The sequence below is a fragment of the Triplophysa dalaica genome, chromosome 15, assembly GCF_015846415.1.
Source record: "Triplophysa dalaica isolate WHDGS20190420 chromosome 15, ASM1584641v1, whole genome shotgun sequence".
NCBI lineage: Eukaryota > Metazoa > Chordata > Actinopteri > Cypriniformes > Nemacheilidae > Triplophysa > Triplophysa dalaica.
This window is the reverse complement of record NC_079556.1, coordinates 6,933,140-6,953,604: the sequence shown is the minus strand read 5'-3', so window position 1 is coordinate 6,953,604 and position 20,465 is coordinate 6,933,140. Positions and strand designations below refer to the sequence as shown.

At 39.6% G+C, this 20,465-nt stretch overlaps 1 protein-coding gene across 1 annotated transcript; it reads right to left on the bottom strand.

Moving 5' to 3' along the window:
- Positions 1-1,280: 1,280 nt before the first annotated feature.
- Positions 1,281-20,060, bottom strand: xpo1b (exportin 1 (CRM1 homolog, yeast) b). The gene is made up of 25 exons (XM_056767155.1): positions 17,797-20,060; positions 15,925-16,056; positions 15,698-15,799; positions 13,278-13,350; positions 11,524-11,585; positions 11,391-11,435; positions 11,088-11,269; positions 10,783-10,831; positions 10,455-10,574; positions 9,659-9,787; positions 9,368-9,526; positions 9,075-9,272; positions 8,835-8,973; positions 8,557-8,738; positions 8,243-8,399; positions 7,917-8,080; positions 7,649-7,783; positions 7,335-7,518; positions 6,465-6,571; positions 4,500-4,694; positions 4,243-4,411; positions 4,023-4,157; positions 3,404-3,563; positions 3,091-3,187; positions 1,281-2,768 (listed from the first exon to the last, which is right to left on the bottom strand). Exons 2-25 carry the CDS (start codon positions 16,048-16,050, stop codon positions 2,622-2,624), a joined length of 3,216 nt encoding a protein of 1,071 aa, XP_056623133.1. The 5' UTR covers positions 16,051-16,056; positions 17,797-20,060; the 3' UTR covers positions 1,281-2,621.
- Positions 20,061-20,465: the final 405 nt, after the last annotated feature.

The window sequence follows — 20,465 nt, the reverse complement described above, 5'->3', positions numbered from 1 at the left end:
AAGAAATATTTACTCTTAAATAATAAACATCTGATCGCAGAGTCTGCATAATAGATGCTTTCTTGATGATGTCTTTTAGACCCATTTTCTTTAGACTTATACAGGGTTGATTTGATTTTCTAAAGGAGTAAGGGACACCCAAACCTGGAAAACGCACCCAAACTTTAAACATACAGAATACAAATTTTAACAATGTAATTTGGAGTGGAATGCCTACTTAACTGAGTAAGGGCAGACTGACCGGTAGGAGATTCTGTCAAAGTACACAAATGCCATCCCACCGATGGCCTATGCCGTCACCAGGGCCGGTCTGGCCATCTGGAGTACCAGAACTTTTCCCGGTGGGCCGCTAACGTATGGGGGCGGAATGGACGGTTGGGCTGGACAGACGGACGTATTATAAACGCGAATGCACGCTACGCAAAGGCATTAGCAAGCCAAAAACATATGCATGTAACGCAATGACACGTTACATACAACCCCCCTCCTGAGTAGAGGGATGACTGGTTGGGACTGAACATCATTTATGAAGAGAGGTTCTTTAGGTAAACCCAACCAGAGGGCTACAACCTTAAAGGAAATGAATTATAATCAAACATTCAACACTCTCTAGACAAACAAGTTTAAAACACAACTTCCATGTGGAGAATAGTTTTAAGAACTATTTGAACTTAGTATTTTTTTGTTCATTCTATATGTAAAAATTTTCTAAACAACTCAAGAAACTGACAACAAATGAACAAGTTGAGTCATAGTAATAAGCATTTGAACAACTATTACAGCTGTCAAGTGAGGTCTACACTTGGATATGTACCATCACTCATGAGAACACAAAAAAAGATGCGTTTCTTGGGACGTGCATATTAAAGTGGACTATTCAAGGAAACTGCACCAGAGGAGAAACTCAACACTGCTCTTCCACACGTCACTCTTGAGATCTATTCAAACAGCAGGATACTGCTAGGGCTTAGTGCATGACGGGTTTCATTTTAACCGTGGGCTTGGAGAAGCATTAGTGCAGAAATGGATCTTAGCTGCCATATTAAACAGAGCAGGTGGAGTGTAGAGTCTCCAATCCTTGTGTCCAGCTTATTGCTTTGATCTGTAGATGTTCTTTCTTTGCATTTTAACAGTACGCTCCAAAAACTAATAAACATGAATGAAATATTTACATAGCTACAGTGTGTGGAGTTACTGGAGTAACTCTCTAAAGGGGACTTTTGGACTATGTCCCATCAATAATTCATTTATTACACACTACTGAGAAAAATCAGACAGAATTATAAAATTCTTTCAACTTTAATCAGTTCAAAAAGTTTCACAACAAACACATGAAGAGGGAATTCACCAATGATTAAATGCATTGTTTGGATCGGTAGATTCTTTTCCTAATGAGAAATTCCACCGTTTTCTACGCAGTTTTACTTTATTTGGACAAGACCTCAAGATATAAATCAAAAATGCAAAAATACAAAATCAAATGTAAACTGAGATTTATTTCGCTCTACGTAGTGTCCTGCAGCACTACAGCACGGTAAACAATGTTAATTAGTACAATTCAAGAAACTCCCAAGCCGTCTCTGAGTGAGTTAACAGGAGCAGTTATAAAGGTGTAAGCCTAAAAGAACACATAAATATTCAACCACTTTTTTAAACTTCAATTTTAATGAAAGCTCACAAAAGGAGCAACCGTCCTCATTGAGGAAAACAAAAAACCTGATGTCGGCTCAGCGACAACACACACACGCGCGCGCGCACATCCACAACAAAACATCCGTGTGTTCCCATGGTAGTAAAGATATTGTACAATTATGCTGATATGAACATGTAGAGGGCTGCTGTACACTCCTGTGTAGAAAAGCAACAGAGTCACTTCGCGGAGTCCAAATGGACCCGAACCAGAGTAACAGACAGTTCCGCCAGTTCACTTGCTCCTCGCAGGAAGCATCAAGCTTAAAGTCCCAAACTGCTTCCAGCTCCTCACTCAACCCATCCCGTACACACACAGCGTCCCAAATCTTCAGACACTGAGCACGGCTGCGACCCCACTGATCCTTGACATTCATCAACATTCTCTTTGGCTGCTCAATGGCAGCGATCAGACACAAACATTGACACAAGGCGCATCTGCCCACTGCCAAAGCACGTACAGCATTAAGCAAACACAACGAACTGCTCTCTGCTCTTCTATATATAATATACATGAAGAAATACATTATGTATGAAAGAAGAAAAAGGGAGAAGGAGGGACGACCGAAAAAAGAGAGAGCACACAGAGAGTTAATTGTACAGATGTAACACTTCATGCAGTAGCATTCAGATTACAGTGACCAAACAAAAGCTGTTAACAATGGAAAGATTATACACAAAAGTGTCTATGAAACATGTTCTATGCAATTAGGGCCACTGGGTGACGATATCATTTACATATTGGCATTGTTTTGGTCAAGAGACAGCCAAGTGCCGAAATCACCTCCTCACAGGAAGATCCTGAAGTACTTACACACACACACGTACAAGAAAACACACAGATGCCCAACAGGAGAGCAGCCACAACACCGCTTTAGTTGTGTGTTTAGTTTGTTTACAAGTCAGCGTGTGGGGTGTGTGTCTATGTGAACTCAGTCACACATCTCCTCGGGTATTTCGTGTGGGTTGAGAATGCCAGGCACGGACATCTGCAGTTTGTGTTTCTCCTCCTGGGACTGACGCAGTGAGGCTTCCCTTTCCTCCAGGAACAGGTCGGAGGTGTCCTCACCAGCAAATTCCTAAAGGAACACAGAGAAACGCATGAGCATGTGGACCGATGTGCGCCGCCAGCAAGCTGTCATCTCTGCCATAATCCTCCACGTTATAACTCGCTCTCCACACACACCCTCTTCACTCCAGGCGACCCACTTACATTTACACAACACTTCAGGATCACTAAAGGTCAAAATGACAGCATATCTCTCATAAACAAGCCCTCTCTTATAACATATGGTTTAAGAAAACAGACCTTGTTTACGCAACCACCACTGATGTCAAAACCTCATTTTTGGTTCATAAACCTAGTAAAAAAACAGTCCGTTTCCTGCTCTTGAAACTAACCTTGATCTGCACAAGGAAATCCCTCAAGTGTTCCTTGAATGCTGGGATGTCTTGGTTTAAACTGAACAGGCCAGTTACAAACACTTTCACTTGGGCACTGCAAAGACAGAACAAAACAAACAGTCAGTTGTAGTAGTCTTAGTAGTCTTGATACCAATGTCCCATTGATAAAAACCCATGCTGAGAAAACATGTGTATGTGACTGATAATGCACATATTGACCTGAAATATGACTATTTGAATTATAACTGGACACAGAAAGTCTTTAAATGTATTTGAGGGACCAAATTTTGGTGAAGTCTTGGATACTCACTCCTGTAAATGTGGGAACGCTGATTTTAGCAGGTTGGCCACATACTCCTGGATAAACCCCTGATTGTTGACTGGATTTGAGGGATTCAAAACCACACTGATTTTTCCTTCCTCAACAAGGTTAAACATGTAGGCAAGAATAGATGCGTGCATGGTCAAACCTGCAGGACAAATACACAAAAGCTTAACTGATGGTGTAAAGGCATTCATAGAGACTTTCTTCATAATGTACTTGAAATAAATTTAATAATAAATGTAAAGATGAATTAATATACAGCCACTCATCACACAAACACAAGCTATGAAGATGATTAATAAGAAAAATGTAAGCACTGTGTTTGATCAATCAGAATCGAGTATTCCAAAGAGCAATGCAATAAAATATAATACCAGTACTCCATCAAGCATGGACAGATCCAACAAAGTGATCATCTGTACACACTGTACTTTTATCAGATACTAACTGGTCAACAGTAATAAACGGTCCAAAAGTTTAAATAATTTGAAGTTCATTATTCATAAAAAGCTTTTTCAGGCTGATTAAGCTGTGTTCATGAGAAAAAAGAAAAAAAAAAGAGTATGAGAAAAAAATAGAGTGAGACAATGTGGCCAATGCTCACCAGCTGTGTGTGATGTATCTGTAACAACGGAAAAGATGTGTTGCAGGATGTCACAGAAGTAAGTCTGATAAAAGCTCTGTGCCGCTGCATCTTCCTGGGCCACGTTCTGCAGCAGCGTGTAGAGAATCTGCAGACCTGCATTCAAGATTTTCATAGTACAGTTATCTTTGCATGTTATGACAAATTATTATGTAGGTTTGAAGTCTGTCTGTGTTCTCACCAGTGTCTGCCACATTTCTCATGGTGTGTTTAAAAGCCCATATAATTGAGTCAAGCACAAGTTTAAACTGGGCTGGCGGGATGGCCAAGAATGCTGGGAAACAGTGAGAGTTCACGGCCTGCAGCAGGTAGAAGAAATGTGTCCGGTGTTCTGGGTATTCCTCAAAGTCCTGAACAAAAAAACACAACATATAATCAAAATCAACATGTTGTGTGATTTTTTTTACAGACGGTTAAGAATTGAATTCTAAAGCTTACTTTGTTGATCATGTTTAATGTGCACTCGAACACAGCATCAAATATCTGTGGGATCTCTCCTGTAATGTGTCCACCCAGTTTGTTTACTATCGTTGCCATGGTACTGAGAACTTCCGGTTCCCGTGCTGCCGGGACATTGCGTTGGTAATCTATGAGCACGGCATCCAACAACGGAGGGACAAAATTCTCCCCCACCTGGAACACAAACACACATTCGCAGACAGGCTTAGAGGATCAGCAGATAAGTGCGTGTTGTCTAAGGACATAGTTAATCTAAACAGGTCCAGACCGACAGACATGAGGCAGGTAAAGCAGAATTACTTGCCCAGAGACACTAATACAGGATCTAGCAAACATACAGACATGACACTTAAAAACCTTATGCTGCACTAGTTTAGGTCCTTGCAGGCAGTTCACATTATTAAAGAGTAGGTAGCATGAGATCATGAAAATGACATTTTATGCAGTCTGTTATGTTGCCATGTTTGAAAGTAAGCTGTCTGCCAAGTTGTAAGTCCGAAGGTGAATAAATAAAGTTATTTGCTTGTAAAAATGGGAGTCGACTCTGAATCACACAAACGAGACGTGGACTAGTACACCCGCGTATCTACGTCACTATACATAGTCCCCGCCTACGTCTTGCTGAGACTGACGCGAAAACTTATCTCTCCTCCCCCAAACACTGTCGCTCTTTGGTGATGCGTGTGTATCATGTCTAGAACCTGTGTTCTACGGTGTGAAACTAAGTTCGTCTTATTTCAACAACCAAAGGAAGAACGTCTGAGGGAAAAATGGTTACAATTCATTTATCAAACGATACCAAAGGAGTATAACCCCAGGGTTTAACTGTGCGCGTGTCATTTCACCGAAGATTGGTTAAATAATCTTTGCGCGTTCACTGCAGGGTATGTGAAAGAGGGGGAATACAAACTCTATTTGGACCTGTTAGCTCCACCGAATCCAAACCTGTAAGTGTGACTTTTCATTTTTGTCTTAACTTCAAGAAATATTTTTGTACCTTATGTCTGTGTTTAGCTAATGCATATAACGCTAACATTAGCATGTACCATTATTTCTGGGGTGTTATAGTTTGTTTATCTGGCTATTAACTTTGCATTTTGACACATTTGCCGCACGTGCACCTATATACATATATTTGGGTTTCATATATATTACTACTCATAACGTCGACTTTCTGAAATGCTCTGTGTACCATGACAACGCACAGTTAAGATGAAATAATAGTATTACAAACGTATTATCAGTATTTTAAGAAAAAAAAAAAAATTATTTCATTGATGAGCAAAAGCACAACATGCATGTTGTCACACTGGGAGTTTTTATCACATGAGTTGTCACTTGCCACTGACAAACATCCTGTTCCAGTCGTGGCGGAGTTTGTTGTGGATTAGCGTCTTCTGATGCTTCCTCAACAGACTCAGGCTCAAATTGATACGGTAAAATTGCCGCCATCTCTAGCTACAGATATGATATACATGACATCCAACCACATGTAAACTGTAATCCTGTAATGATGGTCGTGGGGTTCAATTTGCGACAAATGATGAACGCGTTTGACCAATAACAACAGACCCAACCATCTGACCAATCACATGACATAAAGTTGGTGGGTAGGTGGGGCCTAGACGGATGAATCGGGGAACGAATCATTTGAGAGTAAGTCAAGAAGTATGGTACGAATAACTGCCTATTTTACGACGTTATAGTGTTTAAACACATTGTATGTACATAAACTGGTTGTTGGACACTCCATAAACCAAAGTAGGGCCTCGAAAACCATATGCTAGGTACTCTTTAAATTTAATATCAAGGTTTTTGGACCAAATCTATAGTGCTTTTATTAAAACTGTCAAAAACAGAAAAATGTATTAATGTAAACTACCACAAAAACTCATTGATGTTTTAGTTCAGTTTGCCTAAAAACAGCTGCAACATGTTCCTCACCATCTGTGGGTCATTGGAGCGGCTGACCCAGCCTGAAATCAGCTTCAGTGTCTCTCTCTTCACTGTTCGCATGCTCCTGATCAAAGGCTGCTTGGTCACCATCTCACCTATTAAATTAGTCAAGACAGACAAAATAAGTTTTTTAATGTAGTCTCTCTATCGTCATTTCGGTTTTAAACTGACATTTCCGACTAAATAAACAGCTCAAATCATAAATCAAATATATTTTACTGTAGCGAATTTGGGTAAGGTAAGCTGACAGTTTTGAACACTGCATGTACTTGCTCAACAGCTGACTTGCGTTCATTTTCACAACAAGGAAAGTGACAGACTGCAGCTTTTAATGTAAGAGAAGTCAGACATTCTCATTAATTAAAGTAATGTTTTTACATTATTTTACAAAAATCATATCCTTTGATTAACAATTCATTTAAACTGGACTCATTCTGTTCTAGCTGCAGTGCTATAAATAGCAGTTCAGACAGCTCTGTAATGGACTGCTGTTCACACACGTACATGGCGTTAAGCCCTGCAACAGCATTAAGTCTTCCAGCTGAGAGAATGTGTGTAATCAGACTGACTTCAGTTTAATGCAAATCTTTCACTCAGAGATACAGTTACAAACCAAATTCAGCAAGTTCCATGCAATACAAACAATAGGTTATGTGAATTAAAGTATATAACAAGCTTTAACATCTGGCTAGTGAAAACATTTAATAATGGATGGAAAGAAATATTGTTGCCAATACAACAAACATTGGCAAGTGCTGTCTAAAAGCTTAATTTGGTGACCCAGGAATTAAACTCCTGATTTCTTTCAAAAACAAGAAGTACAGAAGGACAGTCGATGAATAAAAAATAACCACACACCATTGGTCTGGATGGCAGCAGAGATGTTCTCACTGAGGCACTTGTATACATTAAGCATGTCTAGGTAGATTCGGCCTAACTGAATAACAAAGGGGTGTCCCACAGCTTTGCATGCCCTAACATTGGTCTTCAGAATGCTTCCCAACTGCTTTACAGTCTCTGGGTCCTTCAGGATGTCCACATTCTGGATTCAGAATGTAAGAGAAACAACAATCATTATAGATCGGTCAGGTCAGTAAATTAGTCCAATTTATTCACAAATCCCCCATAAACATTTAAACGCAGACATTGAATTTACATTTTATATATCACACCTTGGTGGCCTGCTGAATGATGCTATCCCACACTTGGTTGGGCAACAGCATGTATTTCTCGATCAAGTGCTCCTGCACGGCCTGGTCAGTTTGCGCTCCAATCATGTAGCCGACAGCTTCATAAAACGTGTGCACCTGAGAACAGAGATTAGTTAGTTACATCAAGCTGGACCACAAAAACATCTGCGCAAAGCTTCTATATTTATAAAACGCAGTATAAGAATAATGTGAAACAGGCTACCAAAGAAAGATGGAGATATTTTGGTACCTGCTGGGGCTGCAGGTCACAGATGATGGTGTTGATATTGTTGAGGATCTCATCAATGAAGGGCATCACCTCACCCACCTGCACCTGCACGAAATGCCTTCTGCACTTCTGAGCGATCTTAATGAATGTGTCACATGCCATGTCTTGAACTCCATCGTGGGTTTCTGTGAAGAGCGAACCGTAAAATCATTGTTGAATGAATAAATGAACAGCTTTACATTGGGTCAGCTCTTTAACAAAAGCTCAAATCAGAAGTGGCTGTATTATATAAAATATTATAACTGCCTATACCGACTGCAGAAGAGCTCAAAGCCTTTGTGACTCACCGTGCATGAACTCAAACAATTTGTTGACCACAGTCTTCAGGAATTTCCAGTGAGCGCGTAGAAATCGTGGGTACTGGCCCACTATGTACATGATGTTTGAGGCGATAATAGCCTTGTTGTCTTTGCCTCTCTTCTGCTCGCATAGACCCAGCAGGTCCTGTTGATAGAAATTAATTAAATTGATAGCTCATTGATAGTACATGTACATCTAAATAAGACTTCTCAAAGATATCAATGTAAATGTTGTATGAAATCTAGAGACTTGAGAGGTCATGCATCTACCAAAACAAATGACAGATTGAAAAACTTTTTACCTTTATGACTGTGACGAGGAACCTCTTCTCATCTTCTTCATGCATGGCTCCACTGATGGAGCCAATGGCCCAGCACAGCGTGTTTAAGTTCTTCCAGGACCACTCAGTACCGTTCACCTGATTATGAAGTTTCTCTGTCATGATACGCTCCGTATCGGCATAGTCCAAATGGGTCAGATAGACTAAAGGGGCAGGTAATAAAGAAATAACCTCACTGCTAACAAAGAACATTTTTAACTCCAGGCAGGACTGCAGTTGCGCAGAGAAAATGTACTCACCAAGTGTCTCTCTCATATTCTTGTAGAGGTTTATGGAGTCTGTGTCCTTCATGAATTCCCGAACCACCTCTCCCTGATCATTCTCAACAACCAGAACTTCTTCTGGCTTGGCCATGCGACTCACCATCAACATACGCACCTGCAGAAATACTGACACCTTTAATGTATCTGCCGATGATCAACTTAAATAATATGTCTGGCATCTAAAGTGTAACATTGCCTTAAGTTTGCCTTAATCACCTTGGACAGCACAGGTAGGTACAGTTGTCTGCGGGGCGGTACATCAAAGTGTTGGCTCCCTGAGAGGAGAGGAGATGTAGAAGTTGAGAAGGGGCTTTCTCTATAGAGCTCGGCAGCCAGGTGGTTCCAGTACTCTAAACAGATCTTAAAGATCTCAGTTTCCTCCACCTCTGACACCAGCAACATGTAATGCAGTGCCTAGCATAAAAACAACATGAAATAAGTTTGACCATTGTGTGACTAATCTGAAGATGATTGTGTGTTCTCTTCCATTAGCATATTTTCTACACTACCTCCATGAGAGTCTCTCTGAGGTTTAGTCTCTTTTCTATAAGCTGTCCGTGCTCTTTAAGGAAGGTGCAGAGGAACAGGCTGAGGTTCTGAATGAAGTTTTGCTCATCGTCTTTCCCATTTGAGTATGCTAATCGGATATTGGTGTTCAGGGGAAGCATCTTAAACACAAAAAGGGAGGGAAAGAAAAAGACGACAATAAGATCAAAATCGGAATGTGTGTAATGGGCAGTAAATAAGAGGGACATTTTCAAATGTTAGTGTTACCACAGACTAGAAGAGAAGTGTGTTACCTGTTTGAGCTGCATCATGGTCAAAGTGAAAAGACTAACGAACTGCTCTTCGTACTGGCTCACGCTGACCCCTGCGATCTCAGTCAAGCACTTCAGCGTCACATTGCGGAACATTGGCACATTTAGGAACTAGAGAGTAACCCAGTAGTAAAGAGGAAAAAATTAGTTCCATTGCCAATCCATATAATATAATCTTTGTAGTAGTAGTTGTATAAACCTACACCACTGCGCACAGTTTTACCATAAAATAACTTTTATTAACTACTGGTAACGCCCCGTGTTCAGACCGCCACCGACAAGGCGACATGATTCCATTTATTTCAATGAAGAGCTGGCGATTTCCGAACACAGTGACAGGAAGTGGGAGTGTCTAGCGTGTCTAGTGATGCGTCAAAGTTGAGATTTGCTCAACTTTTACCAAATGATGAGCGACTTTCGGGAGCGACAACCAATAGGAGTAAAGCAGCGGAGCTCACATCATCCGTCTCTCGTCAGTCACTAAAGGGTTCCTTTATAAATGTCACTAGAGAAATCAAAGCTAGAAACGCCTTCTAATGACCTCGTAGCAAGAGACTAGCGACACACAGCGACACAGTCGCTGACGGTCTGAACGCACAATTAAGTCTCACCTATCATCCATACACTCTCTTTCTACAAATGCAATTTAAAAAATCTAGTCTACATATAATTAATCTTTTAGAATAAAAAGCATTACTCATCTATTAAAAGAAAAGATTATGGTGTAATCCTAAAACTTGACCAAGACAGTAAGAGCTTGAAAATCTACAGATATTACCTTGTATACCAAAGTACTGATGAGTTTAGTTTCAAAGATATAACCCAATGGAATCCAGTTGAGAAACCTCAGCAGTGTTTCTAAAGTAGCATGCACCAGTGGGGCATTCTGGGAATTTTCCTGATGAATGTAGAAAAAAACTTATTTAATCATCCATTTCAATATAAAATATAAAACCAATAAAGAGATTCTTCTTTAAAATGATGATGCCATATAAAAACTACAACTAAACAAAAGCAGTGTGTGCATATATAATTGTTAAAGTGGTCTATATGTACATTCGTAAACTTAAACAGCTGGAATGTGTCTTTGTGTATGAGATACGTACCATCACAAACTGGCACAGCTGGAATATCTGCGAGAACTCGTTGCACATGCTGTGGACAGAAACCCGATCACACAACAAAACTGATTAAATAACAAAAACAAGACACAAACACATCTACTACTATTGCCCAGTACCCCTTGTGTGCCCTCATTTAATAATAATCTTAAAAACATATGATATAACTGTAGTAACAAGCTACAATTTTGTGGGGTTTATGCCCATGGGACACAATATAAAAAAATGACCCCCCCCACATAAATGTCTGCCAAATGCCTAAATATAAATGCAAATATTAAAAGTCTTACCTGTCCTTCAGGTGTTTGGCCTTCACCTGTGTCATCTGACCACTAGAGAAGTCAAACACCTCCTCGCTGAGGAGCTTCAGAATGATCATGTTGTTCTGGCACAGGCTTTCACTGGTGCGGCTCGCTCCAACAATGTCACTGATAAATGTGGGCCAGTGTTTAGGCCACTCCTGCTTCAAAATCTGAACACACACACATTACAAGACCCTTACTACTTCAGTCATCGTGTTGTGACATTTACTCTTAGCCATGCAAGTAAAAGGAATGACCAGTAGCTACGAATCTCTCAGTCAAATAACTTACCTGTACTAATATCATATTGAGTTTTCCAATGTACACCTTCTCTTTCTGCAAAGAGGCAGAGGACAGCATGAAACAAACAGCCGGATATCAGCAATATGAAGATCATAAACAAAAAAAGACAAGGTTCACGGACCTCAACATTGGCGGCATCTGATGAGGTCTTGATAATGAGCCCCACAACATACTTTTTGATGCCTGAAATAGAGCAAAGTGAGGGAGTGTCAGTGTTTACAGCAAGACAGCACAAAACCTCACGAGTTCTCCATCCAGGTGGAAGCAGCCTGTCTCAAAGGACTTGTTACTGTATGTTCATGTGCACATATGAATCAGCACATTATAGATTTGCTGACTTGGAGTAATGAAGGAGGAATCACCTTCTAACAACCAGCAAGTTAATTAGAAGACCTAGAGTTTATCTAGTTTGTTATCTCTCTTACATACATTTAGTTTAACAAACGTGTTTAAATAAGCATAATGAAAGCATAATGTACTTTGTTTGTTACAGTTTGCACAGTATACTCTAGCACTGCATTTAACTTTTGCATTTGACTTTTTGAGTGGTCCACAACAATTTAGTTGGAGGTGATTAAAAGTTACTTCGATTAGAAAAGTCAAACCACATAAAAACACTTTGCTATAAAAAAAATTACGTAACAGTTCAAGCTCCAAAAACAAAGCAATGTGGTCAAGGGTCTTTTTACAAGCACTCTGTCACTCAGCTAATGTTGATTTTCAGTAAACCTATCATTCTAACTGTGCTCTCACACTGAGTGCATTGAGGGACCTTTACACAAGTGTTGATTTAAGTGTCGACAGGTGTTGATAAAAAGACCTGTTTCCTTTTTGTTCGAGCCATTACTAATGTATAATCTTCACTCCACCAAGAAAAGCCATACATTTAAAAGCTAAAATAATTCCACTAGTGGTGATCTGTAGATGTACGAGCAAGACGCTTTTTAAAAACAACGTGCTTACCATAGTAAAAATATCTATGAACAACCAAAGTACAATAAAGGCACAACAAAGCTTCTAGTCTTTACCAGAGCTGGCTAAATATTTTGAAAAGGCTTGAACTTGATTTTAAAGGGATAGTTCACCCAAAAATGGAAATTCTATAATCACAAAAGAAGATATTTTATTATTATTATTTTATTATTATTATTTTATTATATTATTATTTAAAGACCTATCAAATGCACACTCACCTGTTCCAAACCAACAGTTATGCATGTATAAATGTCAACAGTGACATTCAGAACAGATTAAGTAACCAATACACAACTTGACTCTTTATTGAAGGTAGTAATAACTGTTTTTTTTATATGAACCTTATTACAAATGTTGAGAAATACTGTCATCTCATCTTCTATGTCACTAAGTTATATTGTAATAATAATTTGTCAATTGTCCTGTTGTGCGGCAATAGAATCGGTGCATGTTCTCATGGGTACCAACTAGCAGCTTTAAAGCAGGTGGCAGCTTATAGAGACACATCTTGGTTACTGTGTAAATTATAGAGTAAAAAGCATCCCTTTTATATTTGTATTAGTTGAAGGAGCTTAACTTTACCTCGCGTATGTGATTTCACACAGCAGATCCTGATCTTTTAGAAAACAGATGAACACTCAGCTGAGCAGACGACCTTCCGTGCATTTTTAATTTAGCTCAACTTGGCAATCATACAGTTGGTTCTAATGAATGTGTTGGCTAGCTAGAAATGCCTTGAAGAGTTTAATCGGTCAGAGTACAAAGCGATCCCTTACTCCTTGTCTCAATCCAGTGTCTGGACTAACAATAATTTAAGAATTAAATTAAAAAAGTCTGCTGAATTCAAATTGAACTTGAATCAGAAAAATAGTGTGAAGTGTTTTTGTGAATCAGTCTTACCTTCACATTGGTTTCTGGGCAGAATCTTCCATCTTGTTTTAATAACTGTTTCCAGAATCTGCAGAGCATAGTACTGTAATGCCAAAACAACAATTCAAGAGTTAATAAACCAAACCTTCACCAGCCAATCAGACACAGTTGTACCGTCACACATGAAAAACAAAAACATTGCTCTTAACTTTGCCTGCCTAATATATTTTTGTATGTTCATTGGTTTATTTCAATTAATTTAGATTTAAAAAAGAAAAGTCATGCAGATTTGATTTCTATGGGATAATCTCAACACAAACTCAAAAAAAAGAGAACCAAAAATCCAAAATCCCCCATCATAACTGTACACACAATGTTTGGATGAATTCTGTAGAAGTTTTGCTGTTTCTGGCCATGTCACACCAGAATGTGAAAGACAGAAAAAGAGACGCTAATGGCAAACTAAAGCTAATGGTTTGACTCTGTGCCCGGCCACAACAAAGCAAGCAGCTTGGAGGAACGATTGCAGAAAAAATGTCCGATAGCAAAAAGAACCGAGGGACCCTTTAGGAGTCAACGTCCACTCACAAAACCTTTTCCAACTGGTCAACTTAAGAGAAAGAAACATAACCCTTACTGTGTCATTCAAACATTGCTATATGATGCTGCTCGGCAGTGACGGTACTGTTTCCTACCAATAGCTGGTGTGGGTCTCAAAAACAGCAAGACAAACCACAGGTTAAGGTTTATACACTGCCCTAAGATGTTTTATATGCCGTTTAAAAAGTTATTCATGGTGCATTAATATTCTTGTTATTGTCACTATTGTTATTTGGAACAACAGTATTTCAACTGTAGGGATTATGAGTTAAGCACAAGAATGAAACATCAATGTGAAGCAAAATGTTAATGTGTTAAAAAAAGAAAAAAGTTATTATACTGTGTAAGAACATTAAAGGTGAGGTCTTGAGTTACTCGAAGTAAAAAAGAAGCAAATTACTGACAAACAGTGACACATTTCATCTTCTAAAAACACCAGAATCCTCTCACCTTTAATCGTATGTATGTTTAAACGAGGAAAAGAAGACACAGAGAAGACAGAAAAACACTTTGCAAAGCATCAAGTATTTATTGCTCACTGATGTTGCAAGGTTTTCTGGTCAATGACTGAAACAGATAAATGGCTAGGAAAGATGAACATTGAATGCTTAGAGAGGAAAAGGAGAACCACACCACACAGAGACGCTGACGATCCCTACAGTGGAAATAACCGTTCCTAGCCCTGACTGGAGTAAAAAAACGCGATCTGTCTATCTGCATGTTGTCTCTCAGCTCCGTATGAGGCATGTGCAGTGTGAATGGAGGCACAGCAGAATTAAGAGTAAGGGAATGAAAAGGTAGACCTTGTGGAGGCCTGCCGCCAAAGCCTAGCTGTGTCAAGGTGCACAGGAAGACACACCCCTGTTCGTCCTATTACAAGCAATCAACATAATGGAACATTGTGATTAACATCAAATATGAACAACTTGAATTCTCTTTTGCTTGATTTTTCACCTAATAAATATATTAAGCAAAAAAAAGCCAAATGTTCAGTGCTTTAATGCACTCTCTCTGTTCGTTCCGTTTTCTCTTTAAAAAAATGTTGTATTTGCTTGATGAATTTAGACAAATTCAAAGAATTTACCTGCTCTTTATTTTTTCCTGTCAGTTCTTCTAGAGGCCCCACTTTTGGGCCATTATCATTTTGAAATTACAGATACTGTTGATAAATCAACTCAAACATTAGTAATGACCAAAGTGTTAAGAGCAATCTTAAAAGGCAAGCAGACGGCTAACTGGGCCAGGAATACTTTGAGGAAGTCTATTAACACACTGGGGAGGACAAACAACCCCAATCATCTACAAAATGTTTTTATTCAATCAGTATTGGTGCGGATTTGAGTAGAAGTTTTGTTTCAGGATTCTAGAAATGTTCAAATTCTAGAATTTTGCTTCAAAATGGTTCTTCTCCCAGTCCATGGATCAGCTCTTTGACGTGCTTTGTAGATCCTGGGTGTGAATATTTTTTCAACAGTCTCTATCACACCTCAAGCAGCTGTACGGATAGAAATACTGAGGTATTTCACTGCCAACAGAGGATCCTCACACACTAACTTTAACTCCAAATTTAGATTTTGGGTTACCCAGCAAAATGGAGGTAGTAAAATGTGATCTCAGATGCACAAAGGAACTGTTGTGACTTTTTGACGTGAATCAAAAATAAGCTTGAACATAAATGATCCACCACACTTAAATAATGGGTTCAAGACAATTGTTCAGGTTTATGATTAAAAACCCCCACAAATGGTGTTTGAACGTTTCATTTGAACGTCTTTGTGATAAGAGATCAGAGCTTCCTCAAAGTATAGAAACCATGACCCTCCACCGGAGCAGGTTGAGGCTAAGCTTACTTTGGTGTTCATATTCTGAGAGAACTCCAGAATGGTGTCAACTCGTGTCCACGCGTCTGGATGCTCCTTCAAGTGTGTGAGCACTTCTTGGGCCATTCTTTGCTAAAATTTAAGAAACATTTGCAATAATGCATAAAACAGAACACATACAATAAATATTGGCTTTACTTAAAAGATACAAATAACTTTTAGGTTTTAAAATATGGCCTGTTTTTAAATAGTCTTACCTGTGGCCCCGCTCCATGGTACAAGCAGTTGACCACATTATCCAGCAGGTTGATATCCAGTTTCTGGTTAAAGTCCAGCAGCTGTCTGGCTGCGTGGTCGGCTAACATTGTCATAATTGCTGGCATAAAGCTCTGTGGGGCACATGGAGGAAACATCCAGCAGGGGCAAAGTCATGTGATATGAACATTTGGGTACACAAATCCAAACAGCTGACCATTCTCCCCACCCCAACACAGACTTTAAAAAAGCCTTATATGATCTGGCCTGTATGAACACACCAATGCTGGTTAGATTGATAACTCCTGAATCAAAATGTGTGGGTTGTGTGAACTTTGATTTCAACCTCATGACTAAGGTCTGAATATTGAATGTTTTTGAGTGAACAAGAGCCACTCACTGGACTCGTGATCACACGAGCCATTATTCTCTCAATGAGACCACGTGCTAGGCAGCCTTCTAGTTGACGTCATTTTGTTTACATATAAGAAAAGAGGCGTATCCACCACGCTGCATTAGAAACTATGTTACTGCAATTTACCGTTTAATCACCGGACTGCGGAAATAGTTCGTATAACTGTTGATCGCTTAACAAACGATAACAGTTTGAATGACACACGTACTCTGGAGCCACACTACAACATGAAGTACGCATTGCAGCCAAGAAATATAAATGGCATTAGGAGCGATTCAAGAATTTGACTGGACACCACATTCAAGCTTTGTGGGGCCTAAATAAAGTGGTCATGCCTAGTCTTTAGTTACTGCGCAACCTGTTGATTGCCCGCATTTTTCCTCCTTTTGCATCGTGAAGACACGCATCACTTTATGTCATTCACATCGCAGATACAACTCACAAGATATGCATGCCTACGCTGAGAAAACGTTCTTAATGAATTAGGTTTCAGATGTTATATAAACCGCATCCCAAGTGATTATTTATATTGCTGGATAGGAACCGGCACAAATCGACAAGAGCGAAAACAACCAACCATTTAAACTGCAGATGCGGTCTGGCAAACAATTGAACGCGTTTTACCTATTCAACACAGTGTGTTGTTTACGTTTACGCTTTTTAAAACTAATTCACAGGCACTGTCGAGTAATAATACAAATCATGAGTCTGACAGAAAGCCTTAAACTAAACGATTTAAACTCATTGTTTACCTAATAATTTGATACACAGCTAACCTCAAGGTTTAATCTACGACTCGTCCGTGACTATTAAAACAGAACAAGCGTGTCTTAAAAGGCACGCTAACATTCTCAACGCAACCCGACGTTTTGGATGCTCGCGCCCGTCTCAAGCGACTCCAACGTGGGTGACTTTGCAAGGCTCTCCCTCCCAGACTCCGGAGCAACCCCTCCCACAAACACCATGCTATGCTCTCTGCACATGAGAGCTTTGCAGGCTTTAGAAGCAGAAAACCAGGTAAGAAGCAGGCTGTGCATATTTGATAAGCTGTTAGTTTCGATGTCAGCTCGAAAACGTCATATTTAAAATACATTTGACATCGTTAAACATGTCAAACTGATCGGATGGTTAACAATTGACGTTACTGGAGTTGTGATTACGCTTTGCGTTCTATACGTATTTGTTTTGTGCTCGTTTTAATTATAAGCGAGATATATTATGACTGTTGTAACTGACAAAAGCAGATCGATCGTGACATTAGTTCTGAACACGAGCCATCACGCAACACACCCGCAACATCCTTCACAAACCCCCAGCAAAGCCATTTCACTTTCTTTCGACCTTAACCTTCATACGTGCATTTCAAGGCAATTCCACACAACCTTACAGCATCATTCTTCTCCGAGCACAAACCAACCAAACCACTCTGACTAGAAGTTTTCACTCCACATTTACCTACCTAAAGTCCAAGCCTTTGAGGGAAAGAAGGTGGGCTTGTCTGCCAGAGTTGTTAAAATTAAGTTTATTTGATCCAGTATCGTTGGTGCCTGTTTGTACACGCTTTCTAGCCAAATAAAAAAAGATTTAGGATGAGCCGTTGACTGGCCAGTCACACTAATTCCTCTTTGAAGGCTATGCGAGCTAGTTGCTTGATATAAGGACCACTAGGATGTGATTTCCGCACCAACAATCACGGCGAGTTAAGTATTTTTTCAGTCCGGTTCATTTTACGAAACAAAGTTAACCTTAATTTAGAAATGTGCCCTGTACTGAAGTCAATTTTGCACCAGGGCGGTATTTGACTGTGTGAGCCCGTGTGTGTCTTCTCACAAGCAACAAACTCCTAACCGGTTGAAACCGGTTCAGACTGGGAGATTCCATCTCGGTTTAGTTTTCAGCCGATGGCGCCGCGAAAAGTTTGGATTAACGTCACGCCCATCGGAGGAGGCTATTGGTCGCCCCGTTGCTAAACACGTCCTTGCTCGTGATTCATTGGAGCGGGCGCACGTCAATCAAACCAAACTCTTTCGGGCGCCCTTGCTACCGCTCCGCCTGTTTAGAGAAAAAGGCAAACTGCGTACAGAATGGAGTTGTAATTCGTGATAATATTGTGATCGTGGCTTGTTTATTTTTTGTTGTTGAAAAGAAATGCATGGTATGACATTGCTTCCGTTATGATGTGTATTCTCAAAACGTGTTTGCAAAACGCGTCGTATAGCTTTTATCTCCACGCAAGGTTTTTTAAGCAGCCGTGTTTCTTTGCAACACTGGCAGCCTGGTAAACTTATGGATGTTGTGGAATATATATCTCGGGTGGACCAAAGAAGATTCGGGGCCATCGGGTCCGTGCGGCGGATGTTGAAGCTTGTACTTGTGCTGATTGTAAGCTGGTAATTTTCCACGAGCCACGAAGGGGAGTGGTTGCTCAAAATCAGGGTATGATACGCATGGCACGGGTCAGAGCCTGATACAATTGCCTTGTGATGGTCGCTATTAACTTAACTACCGCGAAATCAACTCCAAAAAGGGAGCGATGTATGAATTGAAGGTAAACACGTTTAATCACTAAAAAACACAATCAATTACCCCTGTGACGGTTCATAAGGACGTGCAATGCGTGCATGTCCCCTCCGCCCCTTGCACGTCACGTGACGCAACGCCACTTAAACGTCAGTTGATGGAAAAATACTGGATTTTGTGTGCCTTATGTACTGTAGTGCATGTACTTAACAAAGAATGAGAGAAGAAAATACACATTATTGCAGTTTGTGTGTTTGAAAAGTACTTGCATAAGTTCAAAAATAAATGTTAGTTTTGCATGTTGAAAATCTTATGTAGGGTGAGGGTCTAGCATTGGCACCTGGTGCATGCTGCATGTCTTTGACAATAGTTATTTAAATAACTAGTATTACAGCAGTTGAGAAACAGTTATTTGGTAAATGATATGCTCAGCCTTTACCGACACAAACTAATTTTACGTCCAGTGAAGGTGAACATGTAATCCAATGGCAGCTGGTGTTCAGTGACACCAGCTTTGCCACACTAGATGTCGTTTTTGTCTATATTATTTGGCATAGTTTGATTATCAGCTGTTGTGTGTTGTTCAGATCTATATTCAATGTTTGTTTTGTTTTTATGTTTTATTACATTCAGGTCACAGGGTGCCATAAACTTTGGAAACAGATAAATGTGAGCTGGTTTAAATAAAGTAGTTGTAATTCCTGTTTACCTGCTGTGAGTAAAGTGCCACAGCCTAAATGTCTGGAAAACAGGTCATTATGCTTTCCAGGAATCGTAGTCTAAATTATCTGAACCCGTGAAGCTTCATGTTCAAGGGAGAGAGCTGTTTTTTGATTAACATTGCATTCTTATTTACATTTGCAATGTGGGGTTGTCTTCAAGTTCAGGTTTTAAGCAAATAAGTTATCAACTATTTGTTTTTTTTGTAGCTCAGTGTGTTGTACATCTTTTAAATGTGATAAGTCACAACCAAACCATTTTAACCCAGTAAAAGTGGATCCCTACCATTTGTTCTAAAATATATTTTTTTTACAATGTTTACTTTAAGGGCAACATTGAGACATGAGACTATGTTAGCATAGTTGTAAATTAAACAAAGATTGTAACAGCTTTAAAGATCAGGCAATGGACTAATGTCAATGAAATAAGAAATGTCAAATGTTCCTCAGTCTATTATTTAATTTTGTGTAACAGCAATGATTCCTTGCTATGTCATTTCAGCTGTTTTCAATGGAGGAGAATACAAAACAATAAACCTTTGAAACGTAAAACCACATCTGGTATTGTTTATAGGCGGTCTCAGATCATGCACATGCACAAAATGAGTAAATGCATCTTTGTCACAAAAGGGCGAATCCTCTGTCACAGCAATCAACATGAAAGACTGATGTGTTTCCTATGTTAAAGTATGTCATCAATCAACACATGCCAAAGGTCTTGAGTTAGCAAGGTTGTAGGACCGTCCGAAAGAGGTCATCTTACTGAAGTGAACATTAGGAGAAGACGAAAGGAGAAGCATTGCACGTGCATAGTAGAACATACATGTGAAACGCAGTGGGCTGCTCTGATCAGGATTGGACTGGCTTAAGGCCGTTCTATCTGGTCCAA

Coding starts and splice junctions, on each gene's coding strand:
- xpo1b (XM_056767155.1), bottom strand. CDS start 16,050: ATGCCAGCAATTATGACAATGTTAGCCGACCACGCAGCCAGACAGCTG. Junction 8,739..8,834: donor GAATATGAGAGAGACACTTG/GTGAGTACATTT, acceptor CTGCCCCTTTAG/TCTATCTGACCCATTTGGAC. Junction 4,412..4,499: donor CATTAAACATGATCAACAAA/GTAAGCTTTAGA, acceptor TTTTTTGTTCAG/GACTTTGAGGAATACCCAGA.